Genomic DNA, 18,071 nt, shown 5'->3' on the forward strand with positions numbered 1-18,071 from the left:
GTGTGTGTGGAGGGGGGTTAGTGTGTGTGCAAGTCTGTGTGAGGGCGATGTCCCTTTTGGCAACTGTGAAAGCACTCTACAGGATGCACATTCCCCTATCTCAGCACGGATGATGTCAGCACCCTATAAGTACAGCAGGAGAAGAGAAACATCCCAGTAATTCGAATAGCTCGCTCTGCTAATGCATCTGTCACGAGTGTCATAACATAGTTAGGTAGGGGGTTGAATCCTGCAACTGCCCAGTGTGTGTGTGGAGGGGGGTTAGTGTGTGTGCAAGTCTGTGTGAGGGAGATGTCCCTTCTGGCAACTGTGAAAGCAACTCTACAGGATGCACATTCCCCTATCTCAGCACGGATGATGTCAGCACCCTATAATTACAGCAGGAGAAGGGAAACCTCCCAGTAATTTGAATAGCGCACTCTGCTAATGCGTCTCTCTCGAGTGTCATAATATAGTTAGGTAGGAGTTTGAAACCTACAAATGGCATGTGTGTGTGTTTGGATGTGGGGACTTTGTGTGTGTACAATTCTGTATGAAAAACATGTGCTTTTTTGCAATCAGGAGATCACACTACATGATGCACATTACCCTTTCCAAACAGTGATGATGTCAGCACCCTATACATACAGCTGGAGAAGAGACATCTACCAGTAATCCGAATAGCGCAATCTGCTACAGCGTCGCTCTCAATTTTTTAGTGCTGATTATAGGTTGGTACTAGGCTAACTGCCTTTGCAGGCCATTTTAAGCCTAACCACTTACCCCATGTGAGAATCAAACCCTGCACCTTCTATTTGTAAGGCAAACACCTTAACCATTATACCATCCTCCCACCCTCAAGTGTCATAACATAGTTAGGTAGGGGGTTGAAACCTGCAAGTGGCAAGTGTTTGGATGTGGGGAGTTTGTGTGTGTGCAATTCTGTATGAAAAACATGTTAGTTTTGGCAATCAGGAGATCACACTACCTGATGCACATTACCCTTTCAAAACGCTGATGATGTCAGCACCCTATAAGTACAGCCAGAGAAGAGGAACCATCTAGTAATCCGAATAGTGCGCTTCGCTAATGTGTCTCTTTCACGTGTCATGACTTAGTTAGGTAGGGGTATGAATCCTGCAAGTGTGTGTGTGGGGGTAGTAGGGTGTGTGTAAATGCAAGGTAAATGTACACAAGGCGTGAGGATTCGGTGATAGTGGTTGCAGCTGCAGTGTTATCAGGCGCGTGTGCTTAATTGGAAGTTTTATTATAAGCGTGATTAGCTGTTGGGCTAAGGACCCCGTATTGATCCACCGGAGAGGCTTTGTGGAAGCAGGGCAAGTGCATATCTGTCACTCCTGAAGGATGAAGTTGTTTGAAAACCAAAATTATTATTCTCTGAAGAAAGAGTGCCAAAGGCAGAAGGTGCTTTTTGAGGATCCACTCTTCCCACCCACAGATGAGTCACTGTATTATAAGTCAACCGCAAGATTATCTGGAATCCAGTGGAAGCGACCCAAGGAAATCTGTGAAAATCCCCATCTTGTTGTAAATGGAATCAGCAGCCATGACCTCCATCAGGGGCAAGTGGGAAACTGTTGGTTTGTGGCAGCCAGCTCTAGCTTGGCCTCCAGAGAGGCACTGTGGAATAAGGTGGTCCCAGATTGGAAGGAACAAGAATGGGATGATGAAAAACCAGAGGACTATGCCGGAATGTTCCATTTCCGGTTTTGGCGGTTCGGGGACTGGGTGGATATTGTGGTAGATGACAGACTTCCAGCAATTGGCAGCCAACTAATCTACTGTCACTCAAATGATCGGAACGAGTTCTGGAGTGCCCTGCTGGAGAAGGCGTATGCTAAGTTGGTAGGTTGTTATGAAGCCCTGGATGGAGGGAACACTGCTGATGCTTTGGTGGATTTTACTGGCGGTGTCTGTGAACCAGTAGAACTTGAGGAAGGGAATTACGCCACTGATGAAGAGAAACGAAATGCTTTCTTTGAGAGAGTCTTGAAGGTCCATCAAAGAGGAGGACTCATCAGCTGTTCTATACGTGCTCATTCATCTGCTGATATGGAAGCCCGGCTTGGCTGTGGCCTTGTGAAAGGTCATGCATATGCTGTCACCGATGTCCGCAAGGTCCGACTTGGCCATGGACTGGTTGCATTCTTCAAGTCTGAAAAGCTTTTTATGATCAGGATGAGGAACCCCTGGGGAGAGAAGGAATGGAATGGACCTTGGAGTGATGGTTCTGAGGAGTGGCAAAAAGTGAGCAAAAGTGAGAGAGAGAAGATCGGTGTGACGGTGGAGGATGATGGTGAATTTTGGATGACATTTGAAGATTTTTGCAAGTACTACACAGACTTGATTCTGTGTCGTTTAATAAACACGTCCTACCTCAGCATTCACAAGACGTGGGAAGAAGCAGTGCTACATGGACAGTGGCGCAAGCATGAGGACCCTTTACTCTGTCGGAGTGGAGGATGCATCAACAATAAAGGAACTTACCTACAGAATCCACAGTTTGTATTTGATGTGAAGAAGCCTGAAGATGAAGTTTTGATTTGCCTGCAACAGAAGGATCATCGAATCTCTCGTAAGCTGGGGAAGAAGGAAAACCTGGCTATGGGTTTCGACATCCACAAGGTTGAACTGAACAGGGAGTACCGGATGCACAGCATGCAACAGAAGGTGGCGAGTTCCATTTACATCAACTCTCGCTGTGTCTTTCTGAGAATAGACTTGAAAGAAGGGCGATATGTCATTGTACCCACTACTTTTAATGCGGGACTTGAGGGTGAATTCCTTCTCAGAGTCTTCACTGACATAGCATCAGGTTGCAGAGAACTGACGTTGGATGAACCTCCTCAGACATGCTGGACTGGCTTATGTGGTTATCCAAAACTTGTGACTCAAGTCCATGTTATTGCGGCTGCTGGTTTAGCAAAACAGGACTCTGATGGAGCTGCAGACCCTTATGTGATCATTTCATGTGAAGGACAGAAGGTGCGATCGACAATTCACAAAGACAGCCTTAATCCAGATTTTGATACCAAAGCTATCTTCTACAGGAAGAAACCAAATGACCTTGTCTATATTCAGGTATGGAATAACAATGTCTTGAATGATTCATTCATGGGTCAGGTGACTCTTCCAGCTGGCCCTGGTGAACAAGAGCAGTCATTTCATCTTCGAGACAAGGGCAGCAGAGATTCCAACGAGCTTCCAGGGATAGTCCAATTGAAGATTGTGACCCGTGATGTCCTCACCCACATTTAAGCACTCAGGGATATTTCCTACTGCTCCTGTGCCATTTATTCTATACTGTGTACAAACTCAGCATGTACCTTTGAAAGGTCATTAAAGATGACCCACTACTGTGTTTACGTTTCTGCCAAAAAAGGTGCCTTTAGGGACCAGAATGACTCTTAATCAAAACAGGGCATAATTTTCTTGAGTAGATATAATTGCAGTTTTCTAAGATATGTAATGCCTATATGGGAAGTGTGAATGTTTACCCACTGAAGGTTTTGTCATGAAATTTAATGTGCCATTCAACTTGTTTCACACAATCACAGACCTTGCTGGCATTGTTCAGAATGTCTGCTGATATAGTACCAATGTATTTCTTAAGTTTACTGTCTTAAATGTACTTTTTTCTTAACATTATAATTAAAAATCAGTTTTAGGTAGTGCATGTGTAGTTTATATTTATAAATATATGTTAAAAAATATATAATGTATATGATAGCATTAGAATATGTGCCTGAAAGATCCTTTTCATACAAGTGGAGTCTGTTACCTTGTCATAATTTCTCATTCATGTGGGAGTCTTAAGCTAGAAATGAGTTTATGACTGGCTTGCAGTAGCAGAAAAAGTTTCTGTAGAGAGCTACCGATGGAGTCTTGTAATTAGCCAAGTTGGAGTTTAAAGTAGAAGAATTCACAGATCATTTGAACTTTTTCTCCCCAGGATCTCAGTACCTTAAGTACTGTTTCTGTATTAAATTTTGTATCGTTTTTCATAACAATAAATAACTGGGTACAATCACCTTGCCTGACAAAAGGTCGTAATGCACTGGTAAGTCACAGAATGAAAAGAAATGTATAGTGGCATACAGCCTGGATGTCTAAGAATGTATGCAGTTTTGTGTGGTATAGCAGCAGTTTGAAGTTCCACACTTCCCATGTCTATCCCTACATTGTGAAAATATTCCATATTCATTTATTTTTATTTTTCTTGGTGCAGTCCCTCTATGATCATAAAGCCCCTACTGTCCAGCCATTCTACTGTCCTGTTCTTGCATCAGTGGGTGAGAGCCCCACAGCACATTAATTCCAGTATAGATGACTGTCAGGTGCAACATTTATAATGCCACCATCCTAGCAAGGATTTGGCCGTTTGCTTTGAGCCTGTCATTTCCCTGTGATCTCATCTGAAGTTGACTATGCAGTGGGCAATTGTGTTGGACTGTCACTCACTTCTGTAGATAACATAGGCCTAGAGATACCCTGCTCTACTTGAGGCAAGCACCTGAGCTGTGTCTACGGTCAGTATGGAGGAGCTCGGAAGGAAGGCGTGCTACCAGGCATATACCCCTCCACCAGCACTTGGTAATGAACAAACTCATCCTCTCTGTTCTACCCAAGAGGGTCCTCCAGCACCAGGTCAGCTAATCGTTCCTGGGTCATTTGGGACACTGTCAGGCTTTATCCCTGTCATAGAGCCAATTCTGAGTATTCGGCATAGACAATGCTTAGTAACTGCTTTCTTCCATCATGTACTTCTAAAGCTAAGAATGAGGCTACAAGCTTTTTGTTGCCACAGTTTGAGTTCTGCTTTGGTACCCTCCCAGTCATTGCCACAGGAGTTGAAGGATATAATGTTCAAACCCTTTGATTGCTTTAAGTAGCCATTTTTATCAACTACACTGATTTTTCCTGGAAAAAAATAATGGTAAATTCTGAGCTTGGACTGATTTATTGAGAAAACATGGGAATTTCATGGAATTAGACATTTTAGGCCAGAATACTCCTTCACTATAAATTGTATTTCTTGTATAGGTTTATTACTTACACAGTGGTGCAGCGGTTAATTGTCGCCTCACAGCAAGAGGTTCACGGTTCGATTCTCGGCTGGGGTGCCTTCTGTGGAGTTTGCATGTTCTCCTGTGTTGTGGGTTTCCTCCGGGTACTCGTTTCCTCCCACATTCCAAAGACATGCATCTGGAGCATTTCTCCCCGGGCCTCCGCTGAAAACAGGCTCTGTGGAACCTAGTCGGACATTCCCGGTCAACAAATGTTAAATAAATAAATAAATAATAAATAAAGTGTGAGAGAACAGATCCTTTTGGCAAATACTACAATACACCAGATGCTGCATATTCCCCCAGTAAACACAGGGGATGTCACCACACTATCAGCACAGCCAAACAGGGCTAGTTGGCCAGTAATGCCAATAGTGCGCTCTGCTACTGGGTCTATTACCATTGTCAGAGTACAGATAGGTATGTTTTGGTAACCCACAACTGCCACGTGTGGTTGTGTCACACATTATGATCTTGTGTGGGTCTTTGTGCATAACAATGCATGCCATTGCCTAAACCAGCAATGGCATTGCACACATGATGTATGTGTGTGACACATACACATAAATACCTGTGACCTGCAGTAGTTACCATGTCTGACACATGCCTCGAGTGGATAAATGGTATTTGCAATGCATAACAATATGACTGTGTCTTACTGTGCAGGGCCACACGCGGTATGTGTCTATACAGTGTGGGTGTATATGGTAAAATACCTACAGCAGGGGATACACATCTGGTCTGGGCCATATAGTCTACATGTAGTCGATGTACAGGTGCTGCATGTTCCCACCTGCTGTGGGAGTGGTAACATGTCATTCCACTGCAATTCAGTGACCACATGCTGGGAACCCTTCAACTAGTGTGTTGTAGCTACAGTAATGCTCACTCACAATGTTTGGCTGGATGCGACCAGACATATAAAGACAGTTCTTGAGACTGTCATATTGCCAGTGTTGTTATGGAGGATAGGTGGTTTTCCTGTGTATGGGGGGTTGTGTGTGCCAGGCTATGAACCAGACGGCAGTCTGACACACTGTTACCTGCACATGAATAGGCCCTGATGCTTTGTGCTGTGCCAACAACCTGGAGGTGTGTGTATCTGTGGTGCCTTGGGATACCACCCCCCTGTCCATGTGTGTTACATGTGTAGGGGACGACAGGCATGGTATGAGGCATAACCTGGCAGTGATGGGTTGCACCTGTGAGCCATGAATCAGGACTCTGGTACTGCACAGACATTGAAGTTCACCGTGCTGAGGACAGTGTCCAGTGCATGCATCTTGCGGTGTACACTGCTGGTGTTGTGTAGCAACACTGTTAGTGTACTAACCTGCATGATACCAGCGGAGGTGGCTATGTAATCCATGTCCTGCAGCATAAGGCAGTATGTGTGTATCAAGGAGCTTCGCCAATATACATTGGGCCATGGGTGTCACGTGCAAGCTGCCCCTTGCACATCATTGTGGCTTCCCTAGCATGTAAGCATACGTTAACAGCCAGCAGACACCCTATGAATGACATTGGAGACTGAGCAGAATGTAGACATACAACACCCTTCCTACATATAGTGGTAGCATACCTGGTGAGGGTATGATGGCAACCAAGATCAGGCTCATACTGGCCCATGCCACATGCTGAGAGATCCCTTCTATGTTCTCTATCATGTAGTCCAGGGAGGTATGTCTCAGGTCATCCATAGTGGCATGGTCAATGACTGAGTCATATGTGTCCATGCCTCTGACTGACCTGTATGCATGTGTTTTGTGGTGGACCATAGTGCCCCTGAGGCATATAACTGTGACTTTCACCATGTACAGCCTGTTGAGCGGGACCCCACTGCAGCGGCCAAGACAGGTACCTGACACATCTGTAGCAGGTGTGTTGTGTAGCCCTACAGGCTGTGAGTGTGTGGCACACGGGATGTGTGTGCCATGTGTGGCACATGCTCTGTTCCGACGTAACATATGCCTGTGTGCCAGCTGCAGAGGTGTGTGATGCTCAGGCAGGATGCTATTCTGAGTCCCCACGTATGCCCCAGTGTGTTCAGCTTGCTGTCAGTGCATGTCTATGTCTGACTGGTATTGTAGTCACTGTAGTATGACATGCCACCTGACAGGGCATGGCATTACTGGGTTCAGAGTGCTCAGTCCCCAGATTGGCTATGTGGTGGCATCCCACACATGTGTTGTACGTTCTTGGCCAAGGGTGATGGTTGACTGCATACATGTGGCAGCTGTGACATTGCCACATGACTCACATAAACCACAACTGGACCATAGAGGTGATTCACAGGTTACCTTTGCACATGCTACCCTAGTAGTGTGATTGCCATGGTGAGTACCAACACATAGGGCCAATGGGGAACAACATACTGAAGGTGTGTATGTGTGGGTGTACTGCTACTGTTCCATATCACTGGCATATATGACTGCACACGTGGGTAAATGCCAGGTAAGACATGTGCAATGTGTCACAGGCAACGTCCATGCGAACAGGACAGATAGTGACGTTCTGTCATGTGTAAACTTGACATACGTGTACGCTATGCAGATGTCACTAGGAGTCCACAGAAGCACTGTAACTCTGCATTGCAGGTGGAAGCAGTGTTCCAGGGAACCCCAAGTGAACATGCATGCAAACAAAGCTACAGTAAGCAGGGCTGGAAGTAGTCCATTGTACAACAAAGAAGGGGTAACACTAACAGTAGGTAACAGTGCAAATATGTAGGCACTATCAACATGTACCCAGGAATGCACAGCGCAGATGCCCATGGTAGAACTGATATTATGTCATAGTTAATTGTGATTTTGATTACATTGGTACTGCACACATATCAACATGCGCAAATAATCCGCATTGCATAGTCGTTGTGGGCAACTTGACACCATTACTGTACATGTCCATCATTGCATATCACTACTTGCATTAGCTTCCCCCCTGTGCTACGCATGTATGTGGCTATCTGTTGACATCCTTACCACCGGCATGCAATAATGTGCAGCTGTTACACTTTGGTACGTACTATGGGTGCAGATAACAATTCAGGACAGTTGTACGGTTACTGCATCAGGCATGCTGGGATATACACACAGTCATATCAGCACACTGTACTGTTACCAACATGATACTACTAATACACTTCTATGTAGTCACCCTGTGCATCAACAACATGTTTACCTGTTCCCGCAATGATGTTGGAGATTGCAGGAGGTGGCACAGTGTCATCATATGCACAGGGTGTGAATTAGGTATGCCTGAGTCTGCCACTGATACCACCAATTGACATGTGTGTGTATGTGTGTTGGTGAGGGACAGCAGTACAGGGTGGGGCACTGTTGGTGCAGTGTGTGCGTGTATGTGGTAGCCCTAGGTGTTAACATTTTGCATGTGTGTATGCACGCACACAGTTCCACCTCATGGCTGCCATATACAGGGGTTTGTGGACAGCCACAGACTGCACCTGGCAGGTCATACAGATCAGTGTCTGTGGGCACGGACACGGTACCTGTGCCTGGCAGGGGTGCTACGGACCATATCCAGTACTAAACCAGACTGGGTACTGTCATCAGAGCGGGAGTGTGTTGACTGGACACAGGTCCCTGTTGGGACTGTCCAGAGCCACGTGCACGTGGTCTCCTGGGGCGTTCCGATGACAGCACAGACCCAGCATTGCAGGGGTTGCTGCTGTCACTATGGGGGCGTGCACGGGCCTGTTGTCATCCACGCCGACTGCCAGCTGCTGCTGTTGCTGGCATATGGCCACGTCGATGCCGCAACCACCCACCATTGCCCTGGCTCATGGACATTTGGTTGTGGAACTGCTGTAATATGTCCCCACAAGGTCTGTCTATGACATCGGTGAAATTATGGATAGCATCCGCGATGTCACGCATACTGTCAGTTATGGCTGTACGACATGCTCTCAGCTCCCTCAGACCCTGTCTGGTGTACCTTTCCATATGCGACTGTGCCTGCATGACAGTCCAAAACATAGCTGAGGTTGACAGACCTCTTTGGGTACGTCTGCCAGAGGCAGTACGCCCACGGATGCTCCCACGAGAACCCATGGGCAACTGTCTGTGTGGTACCATCGCAGGACCCTGCCCATGGCTGCTGTGTGGGGAAGCATGTGCCACAGATACCGCATTACCCTGGTCAATGCCCACTGTATCCTGTCCATCACCTAGGGACAATGGTGACAAAGGATGTACTGGCAGGATGACTGTGCGCAATGATGGGGTTGACAGCTGTGTACTGTCAATTGGCTGATCAATGGCGGACCCTGACACACCTTCCTGTACCATTACACAGATATCATCATTACCAGTACCTGTGGCACCAGATTCAGGTTCCCTGCTGCAGGACACCAGAGCAGCACCAGAACCTGTGGGAGGAAGACAGGAAACACAGTTTACAGTGTCCACACAATGTTACCAGTGATGCACTTATGCACACATGCACACGTGGACACAGGCACACATGCACACATGCACATGTGGACACATGCACACATGCACACATGCACACGTGCACACGTGCACACAGGCACACATGCGCACGTGGACATGTGTACACATGCACACATGCACACATGCACACGTGGACACATGCACACATGCACACGTGGACACAGGCACACATGCACACATGCACACGTGGACACAGGCACACATGCACACATGCACACATGCACACGTGGACACAGGCACACCTGCACACATGCACACTCTGCAGTATACACACAGAGCACTACTGAGTTACACTAGTATTACTAGCACTATCAGGACTATTATAGGTATTGTTAAACACACTCACCAGCATGGATGGCCTGCCTTGCTGTAACCCCGGAGGGACCTGCAGAAATGAGGAGATTAATGCCAGTGGGCACAACTGTGCCATTGATACTACATATGATACAGTGCAGTAGTACACCAGTTGCCTTTCACACGTCAGCTGCTGATATTGCCAATATCACACATGCACAATTACATACTATGTTGACAGCTACATACCACGGACACACCTTACACATGCATAAACTAACAGTGTACAGAACAGTCAAGTGTACATATGGCATATTAACTGCACGCTCCATGTCGTGCTGCTGTGTGGATCCAGCCTCCATCATGATGCAGGTGTATTGCTGTTGCTGTTCTGGGGCTGGAGCCACAACACTTAGGAGTAGCCCCTCCAGTCTGGTGAGGGGGGGATGTGTGGCCACCCCACCTCCTGTGGCAACCTGTTGCCTGTGGATCTCCGACACACGCTGACGGACATTTCTGATTAAATCACTGCAGTGATGTCGTACCTGCTCATATGTCCTATTATGCGTGCCAATGTCATTTACCCTACGGACAAGGTCTTGCCACAGTGCAGCCCTCTCCTGCTGATTCTGGCTGGTGCGGGAAAACAGTATGTCATACTCCTGCACCAGGCTCTGGTGTATCTCCTCATCTTCCACTGCAGAGTAGGCAGGATTACGCTGATGCGCCATCTCCCTGGAAGAGAACACAAACAGGATATCAGCAGACTATGTCAGCAATATACGGCACGCATACTATACATGATACTCAAGTGTAGTGATATACTACTACTCCCATATGTTGATTGTGTGTGTCTCGTGGTGGATACACAAGTACATGGCCAGATATCAGTGCTCAGCCAACACCTGTGCAACAATACCTGCCACATTCCATACAACATAGTAGCATGCCCCATCGGTCAGCACACTGTGACAGGTCCAATGCACAACCTCACTCTGGGGGTTCATACCAAGGTACTGTATGTGGAACGCCATCCACTAGTGTGATGTGGACACAAGTTACTCGGCCTGGATATACATATCCCACCACCACCACCAGCATAGTAGACTACTTTGATATGTATGTGATTAGACAGTTATTCACTTGTTAGGACTGAGATGGTATCCATGCAGCACACTGGGCCAGTGGAAGCCACAACCCACACTGCTGACCCCTTTGCGAATGCTTACCACGGACATCCCACAGATTGCATGGAACTTGCACACACATTTCTAACCCAGACCCTATGCACAAAGGTTAGGCATCCTGTCTGGTGGACCCCAGCCAGAGGCAGATTGTATAACAATAGCAGGAGACTACTGCAGGACAGAGCAGATTCACATTAAGGGAAGGCATCTGTGGTCAGCACTGGTAATATGCTACGGTCTCTCATAACAACGGCCACGGCCTACTCTGGGAGGGAAATGGCCACAAACACTGTAGATAACCACAAGGCCTTCTTCAGTTATGTTACACATATGGACCAAATGCCTCAGATATGCTCTGAGTTAATACACACCTACTTAACATTCACCGAACACACAGATATTGGCAACATTCTTGCAGACAGGTTCGGTGCACGTATCCCCCCTCCTTCTCCCCCACAAGTTGAAATACTTATCACAGCTGAATGTAACCTCCCTATCATCTCACATGTCCAGGTGAGGGCCACCCTCAGCAAAGCAGAACACACAGCATCACTGTGACCTGATGGTATCTCTGGATGTGTGCTATGTGCACTTCAAGAGGACATACAAACGCATATAAGACTGATATTTAACCTTGGCCGTACTACAGGATATGTACCTGGACACTGGCATACAGCAACAGTGGTCCCACACCACTAAGGGGGCACCTCTACTGACCCTGGGAACTACCACATGATAAGCATAACCGGCCTGGTCTGCTAAGCTATGGAATTATTCAGTATGGGACGCATATACAGCGATATTGGGTACCTGCAGACACTTGTTCCCGGCCAGTTTGCCTTTGTGATGGACTGATCCTGCCTTTTGAACCTGGCTGACCTTTCAAAACAGTCACTACAGCCATTGATGAGGGCAACGCACAGACAACTGCTGCCAGGATCATGGCCTGACACTGACTGACATGTAATGTATAGTCATCCCCTTTTGGTGGAACTACGTACACACAACATATCACATGGACATACCTATAGATACAGACCTATGACACATTTGTAGGGTTCACAGTATGCAGACTATTAACCTGCTACTTTACATTACCTGTGTTTGTCGCAGCTGGTTGCATTACCACTACTTCTGCTTCCTGCTGCTGCTGGCACGGCTTGCTACTGTCACTGCTGACAGCTTAGACTCAGTGTGTAGCATGTGTACTTTTTTTTTCTCACTCTCTGTCTCTGTCTCTGTCTGTCTCTCTCCCTCTGTCCTCTTCCAGACAGTGCAATGAACGTATTGCATGTGTGGAGTGTTAGTACAGGATGCTTTTGTAGGTATCTGCATAGGTCCATGTGATGGCCTCTGCACCAACTGTAAGCCAGCATTTGCTAATTGCATGTAGCCAGTTGTGTACTGATTGCAGTTCTCACTGTGATTTCAGGACAGTGCTATAAAAGGGTATGTGAGATAGGTGTTGCCCTTTCAGATTGTAAGGGCGGGGACCATGCTGGTATGCTGTGGACACTGTTCTGTGAGTGTAAAGGTTAGTATCTCTCTCATGATTCAGGCTGTGTTGTAAATTCACATTTCTCCATTCCTCTCTCCTGTTCCCTGTAGTAAGTGTGTATGCACATTGACACCTACAACTATATATATATATATATATATATATATATATATATATATATATAAATATACATACATTTATATATGTACATTAACTGAAATTATTACCTACTAGCTACCAAATAGCATGGCTGTTTCTGTTCACACACTACTATTATGGAAATCCACTAGTTTTGACAGTAATTCTAAATGACATGCTTTGTGTACTACACATCCTATATTCCCTTTACATTCATTCCTACTATTACATGATATATTTATTTTAGCACAATGTTCTTGTATGAGAGTCATGGCTTAGTGGTAGGTTATGCAGACTACTGTTTCCTGGGTTTGGGACTGACAGTGGGATTTTATTTTGCTTTTGAAATGACTAGAGGACCTGTCAATCAGAGTGACTAAGGCACTTTTAAGCAGTTGTAACCGGGTTAGCGCTGGTTTGCACGGAGCTCATGCATGCGCACTGGCGTTCAGCTCCGCGCACACATGCGCACACCCGCTTACAACCACTAAACAGTGCTTACTCTGGCGCACACCCGCGCTATTTTCTTTGAAAGAAATGAAAATGGGGAGACAGGAAAGTGGTGAAAAAGGGGTCACAATGAGGGTAAGACAGTAGGGAAACAAGCTTGGGATTTGCAGGAGGGATGTAGGTAAGGCCCATAGCTGCCCATTTCTTCATCAGCAACAGCTGTGCATATGTATGTAATTTGGTGTGACATTTGAAACCTTCCACCCCTGAGAGAGGTGTCAGGACAACAATAATACTTGTTGTACAGCCAATTGTAATTGATAGTTTCCATGTCCAGCAGACATGTGTGCGGAATGGGCAGCTATGTATGGGGCGTAATTTTTTTGTGGGTACAGAGTGCCCTTTTTTTTTTTTTTCAGGTGAGAGTGGTATGTCAGGTGAAGGAAGTTGGTATAGCTGGGGAGGTAGGTTGGGTAGGTCAACAGACAAGACAAACAAGACACATACAGGGGCGGTGTATGACACATGTGGGGGGGTTACACAATTGACGGGGACGGAGGTTTGGATATCCAGAGCCCATGAGCCCACAGATGGCAACAGTGGAACTGATATCCCCACCCATGGGCAGTTGCCACTGTTCCTTCACTGCCCAGGATGGGGCTGTGCTGGGGGCTGTGTAGGCCGGGCAACAGGCATGCCCGTAAGTTGTGCCACCTGTGCCTCAAGCTGGCGTAGGGGCCCAAGAACAGAGTCCTGGATCTCCCTACGCACCACAGTCCGGACGCTATGGAGGGTGAGTGGTGGTTCTCCTCCGGTCACACTTGCAGAGGGGGGACAGCCCCATCCCCTGCAGCGCTTCCACCTGCAGGTGGCACAGGGCCACCAGAGGAGGGTCCAGACTGGGCACTAGTGCCAGGTGCACTCGCCAGCTGAGGTGGGAGAGGTGGGTCCACTGGAACCCACCTTCCCTGTCGTCCTATGTTTTGCATTATGTCATGACAGTTTGGGTTAGTGACATATAATACCATTCACAATTAGTTGTAACAGCATGCATTAGTATTCCCATTAACCAAACACCCAGATATTCACACCATTGAACAGCGAGCATAACACATGCATAATTTGAACAGCAATACACAGTCCAACAACATGCAGAGTTGATTGATGGCAACAGGCCATCAGGTTTGGATGTATGAACAGGGCAGATGCATCAACGGACATGCAAATATTTATGATCCAACAGGACAATTGTCCAGGGGTGTTAATTGTGATTGCACATACCATTTTCACGTGGAATGGGTTATATGTGGTTATAGGGTGGGGTGAAGAAAATAATATTAACACCTTCGAATACCAATACATATGCTGTACATTTCTAATAGCTGCACATATATACACACTACTGTTCTAACTACAGTTTCCTATATGATAACTACTTCAACTTGGTGATAGGACTGTTACTGCTACATCAATATACATTTTATTGTTTTTCATACACATTCATATCTAGCTTTGTTCAGCTACATCATCCTGCTACATTTTCTTTATATAGCTATAGACAACTGTGGATGTTTGGTATGTCAGACAATCATACTATCTGCATATTGCAGACTGTGAGCAACATATCCAGATTTTGGGATACACATTCCAGCTGCAGCAACACTTTGAACTGATTTTGCTGTTTGGTTTTGCTTCTCACATGCATTTCATTCTGTACTGACTGCAGTATACTTTATTCAGGGGTTATTACTACTTTATTGTTGGATTCATGACACTTTCTCACACTCTCTCACTTGTTTTCATTTTACTATTCAGGATGGTACTTACTTCTAGGCTTTATTGAAATGTTTTACCTGAAGTTATTACAATCCTTTCCAGCAGTCTCACTTATGTCATGTTTCAGTATTTCAACAGAGGTATATTTCACACATGTGATTTGCTCATCTTCTGCAGCTGTACTTTTCAGCCTGCTGCAGGTTGTGTACTATTATATTACAGGTGGGGCATCTTTATTTCAGACTTTATTTCAGACATTTTAATTTTTCTGTTTGGATTACAGACTGCAACACACTTTTGTAATCAAGCAATACTTGCAAACACTCTTCCACTTGTTACTTGCACATTCTATTACTTAGTGACTACACTGCACTCATTTGCTAACTGTCATACTTTTATATTTCTTTACAGTTACTGGGAGAGGATTATTGACCTGCCTGGTGGCGCAACCGCACCAGCCTATCGCTATAGGCTCTGCAGTTCGCAGAACGGACATCTGCAGCTGTAATATAAATGAAGTAATATTGGAATACACATCTCCATAATATCAGCTAGTTTAATTTCTTACATACATAATTACATGTAACTTACTCAGTAGTGGGGCGTTGGGCATTTGCCAGGCCTCCTGGATCCAAAGGTTCAATTGGTCCTGCTTGCGTCTCTTCAGGTCTGCATGGTGGTGACGAACCTGCTCACCAGTCCTTGGAATCCCTGTGGCACTGGTGAGATCATGAGCCAACCGGTCCCATGCCTCAGCCCTATATGCTCCCCACAGGACCTGGCCCTGCATGAGTTGGGCCTCATGATTGTGGACTAGGAGTCAGACCATGTATCTGGACTCCTCAACGCCCCACCTCTGTGCTCGAAAGCAACTACCCTCACCTACTCCTGTCTTTCTGGCTGCAAGTCAGTTCTACAATCGTTTATGCTGTGTATTCCTGCCTATGGGGCTTATATAGGCCATTTTTCCCGCACATATCTGTGATTGGCCATTTTGGAATTGTATCAACTTCACAAAACCTGCTTTGTCATGCTCCACTTTGTATTCCTTCCTATATATTTGCTATTACTGCATTTAGAGGCACTGCTGTCATGGCTTAGTGGTTCAGTACCTTGACTATGGTGTATAGTATCCTGGGTTTGAACCTGGCCACTGCTTTTTATTTTTTATGACTGTCTAGACAGGCTGAGGGGTGTGTCTGTGTAAAGGCAGTTTTGATACAGCTTGCTCAACGTTGCCCGTCGGTTAGCGTGTTGGCGAGGTGCGCAGCTCCGCGCAAACGGGGTATGCTGGTTTACGGCTCATATGGCTATCAGCACACATATTACGCTCAGCTCAGCTAGGGGCACACAGTTTCAGCATGTTAAAACACTGCTCACCTATGGGCACTCATTTTGCACCTGTTAAACCACTGCTCCCCTATGGGCAGATGCACTCACCTTGTTAAACTGTAGCTCAGCTATAGGCACATCTGGCATCTTTTATTATTTTGTTATCTCACATTTCTTCAAAATAAATGGACTATTTCATTACATTATACATGAACTATGATTTTATATGTGTACATGTTTGTCAGGGACTTGTTTCGTGCTTATTTTACTAGATATAAAAATTGGTGTTGTGGGGGCTCAAACTATGAATGCCTGCTCTTCAGCCGACATCTCTACCGCTACGCTATTGCATCTTGGCTTACTTTGCTTATTTAGTTCTTATATCCTTTTCCACTGACTGCTAACTGTGGCTAAGCTACAGGCACACCTGCGCAAACGAGCGCACTCACGGGCAAACATCTTTACGATTAAAAAAAATATATAACATGTTCATTTATATATTTTATGTTCATAGTCTGTGGGGGCATGTGTTGTGTTGTGTTTATTCACATTTCCATGGCCTCTGTCATGGGTGTTTACTTTGGGCAATTTTACTCTTCTGGGGGCGTGTCTGCTTGCAGGGCTCGGCCTATGGACACGCCCCCTTACTGTCTTCCATGGACCGTGTTAGCCTTAGGTGTGATTCAGCATGCTCTCATGAATATGCAGAGCATGCTGACATCACCCTCCGTGTAAGAGTTATAACTCTTACACGGAGGCTTTGTGAATCCTGCCTGTTACCTTTGCACATTTATCAAGACTAAATGTCATTCTTATACCATCTGAGAAAGTTTTAACCACTTGCAGATTTGCTGTCAAGTCCTCATCTGATGAACTATACAGTTTTAATTCATCCACAAAAAATAGATGAGAAATATAGCAAGGTTGTTTTCTGAGAGCCAAACTGTAGCCAAGACCTAATCTGTTAAGTTAACAGCTTAATGGGTTAAAGGCAAGACAAAACAAAAGCAGTGACAAGGAGTCACCCTGGAATATCCCCATTTGAATTTTTATCCCTGGGACTAACTGTGTGACTCTGAGCAAGTCACTTAACCAGACACCACTCCCGGGCTGAGTCTGAAAAATATCCATGGAGATCAGTGCTCTACTCCAGAAAACAAATAAAATAAAATAAATAATTTGCCCTTTGTCATGATTTAATTGCAAAGTGGTTTGCTACTGTTTGATGGTCACTGTTAATAGATATTGTATGAAAATAAAGCTGTTTCCCTCATAGTAACAGCATGATAGTTTTAGAAATAATGTGTGATACAAAACCTGCAAAGTATGCAGAAAAAATATGCAGCAAACAAGTGTGATTAGCCTAGCAAAAATATGTGTTTGCAGGACAGCAAGATATGCTGTGCTCTTAAAACATTACTAACAGATGGCTATGATAATACAAGCTTGCTGAAATAGCATGACAAGCTAAATATATACAAAGACTAAATTAGCAGAATGGATCTAACAAAGAGAAATGGCTAACAGTGCAAAACGAAATGGCTATCTTGTCACAAGAGTACACCCTGGTCTTCTCAGAAACTGATAAGGAAACAGAAAACTACTGAGGTCTACAATATTCCCAGAAATTACTTAGACTGTATAAATGACTAAAAACAACTGGTTGGGAGGGCATTTTGATCATGAACTGAGAGTCGTTTGAGGAAGTGCAGTGTATCTGCCAGTTCTCCATGTTATAAAGAAAATGTTAATATCTCAACAGTAGAGTTTGGTGGGTCATATTAATAAATATTATATGAAGTACGAATACACTTGTACAGTGTCTTGGTATGTTGTCTGCTATTTTAACAGTGGTGAG

At 45.4% G+C, this 18,071-nt stretch overlaps 1 protein-coding gene across 1 annotated transcript; it reads left to right on the forward strand.

The window, feature by feature from the left end:
- Nucleotides 1-1,186: 1,186 nt before the first annotated feature.
- LOC122791216 (calpain-5-like) lies at nt 1,187-3,671 on the forward strand. The gene has a single exon (XM_044058900.1). The coding sequence runs from the start codon at nt 1,345-1,347 to the stop codon at nt 3,256-3,258; it is 1,914 nt and encodes a 637-aa protein (XP_043914835.1). The 5' UTR covers nt 1,187-1,344; the 3' UTR covers nt 3,259-3,671.
- The last annotated feature ends 14,400 nt before the right edge of the window (nt 3,672-18,071 follow it).

Source organism: Protopterus annectens, chromosome 1.part2 (assembly GCF_019279795.1).
Source record: "Protopterus annectens isolate FY-2018-M chromosome 1.part2, PAN1.0, whole genome shotgun sequence".
In the NCBI taxonomy this organism is placed as follows: Eukaryota; Metazoa; Chordata; order Ceratodontiformes; family Protopteridae; genus Protopterus; species Protopterus annectens.

Bases quoted from the DNA above. Each gene is read 5' to 3' on its own strand.
- LOC122791216 (XM_044058900.1), top strand. From the start codon at position 1,345: ATGAAGTTGTTTGAAAACCAAAATTATTATTCTCTGAAGAAAGAGTGC.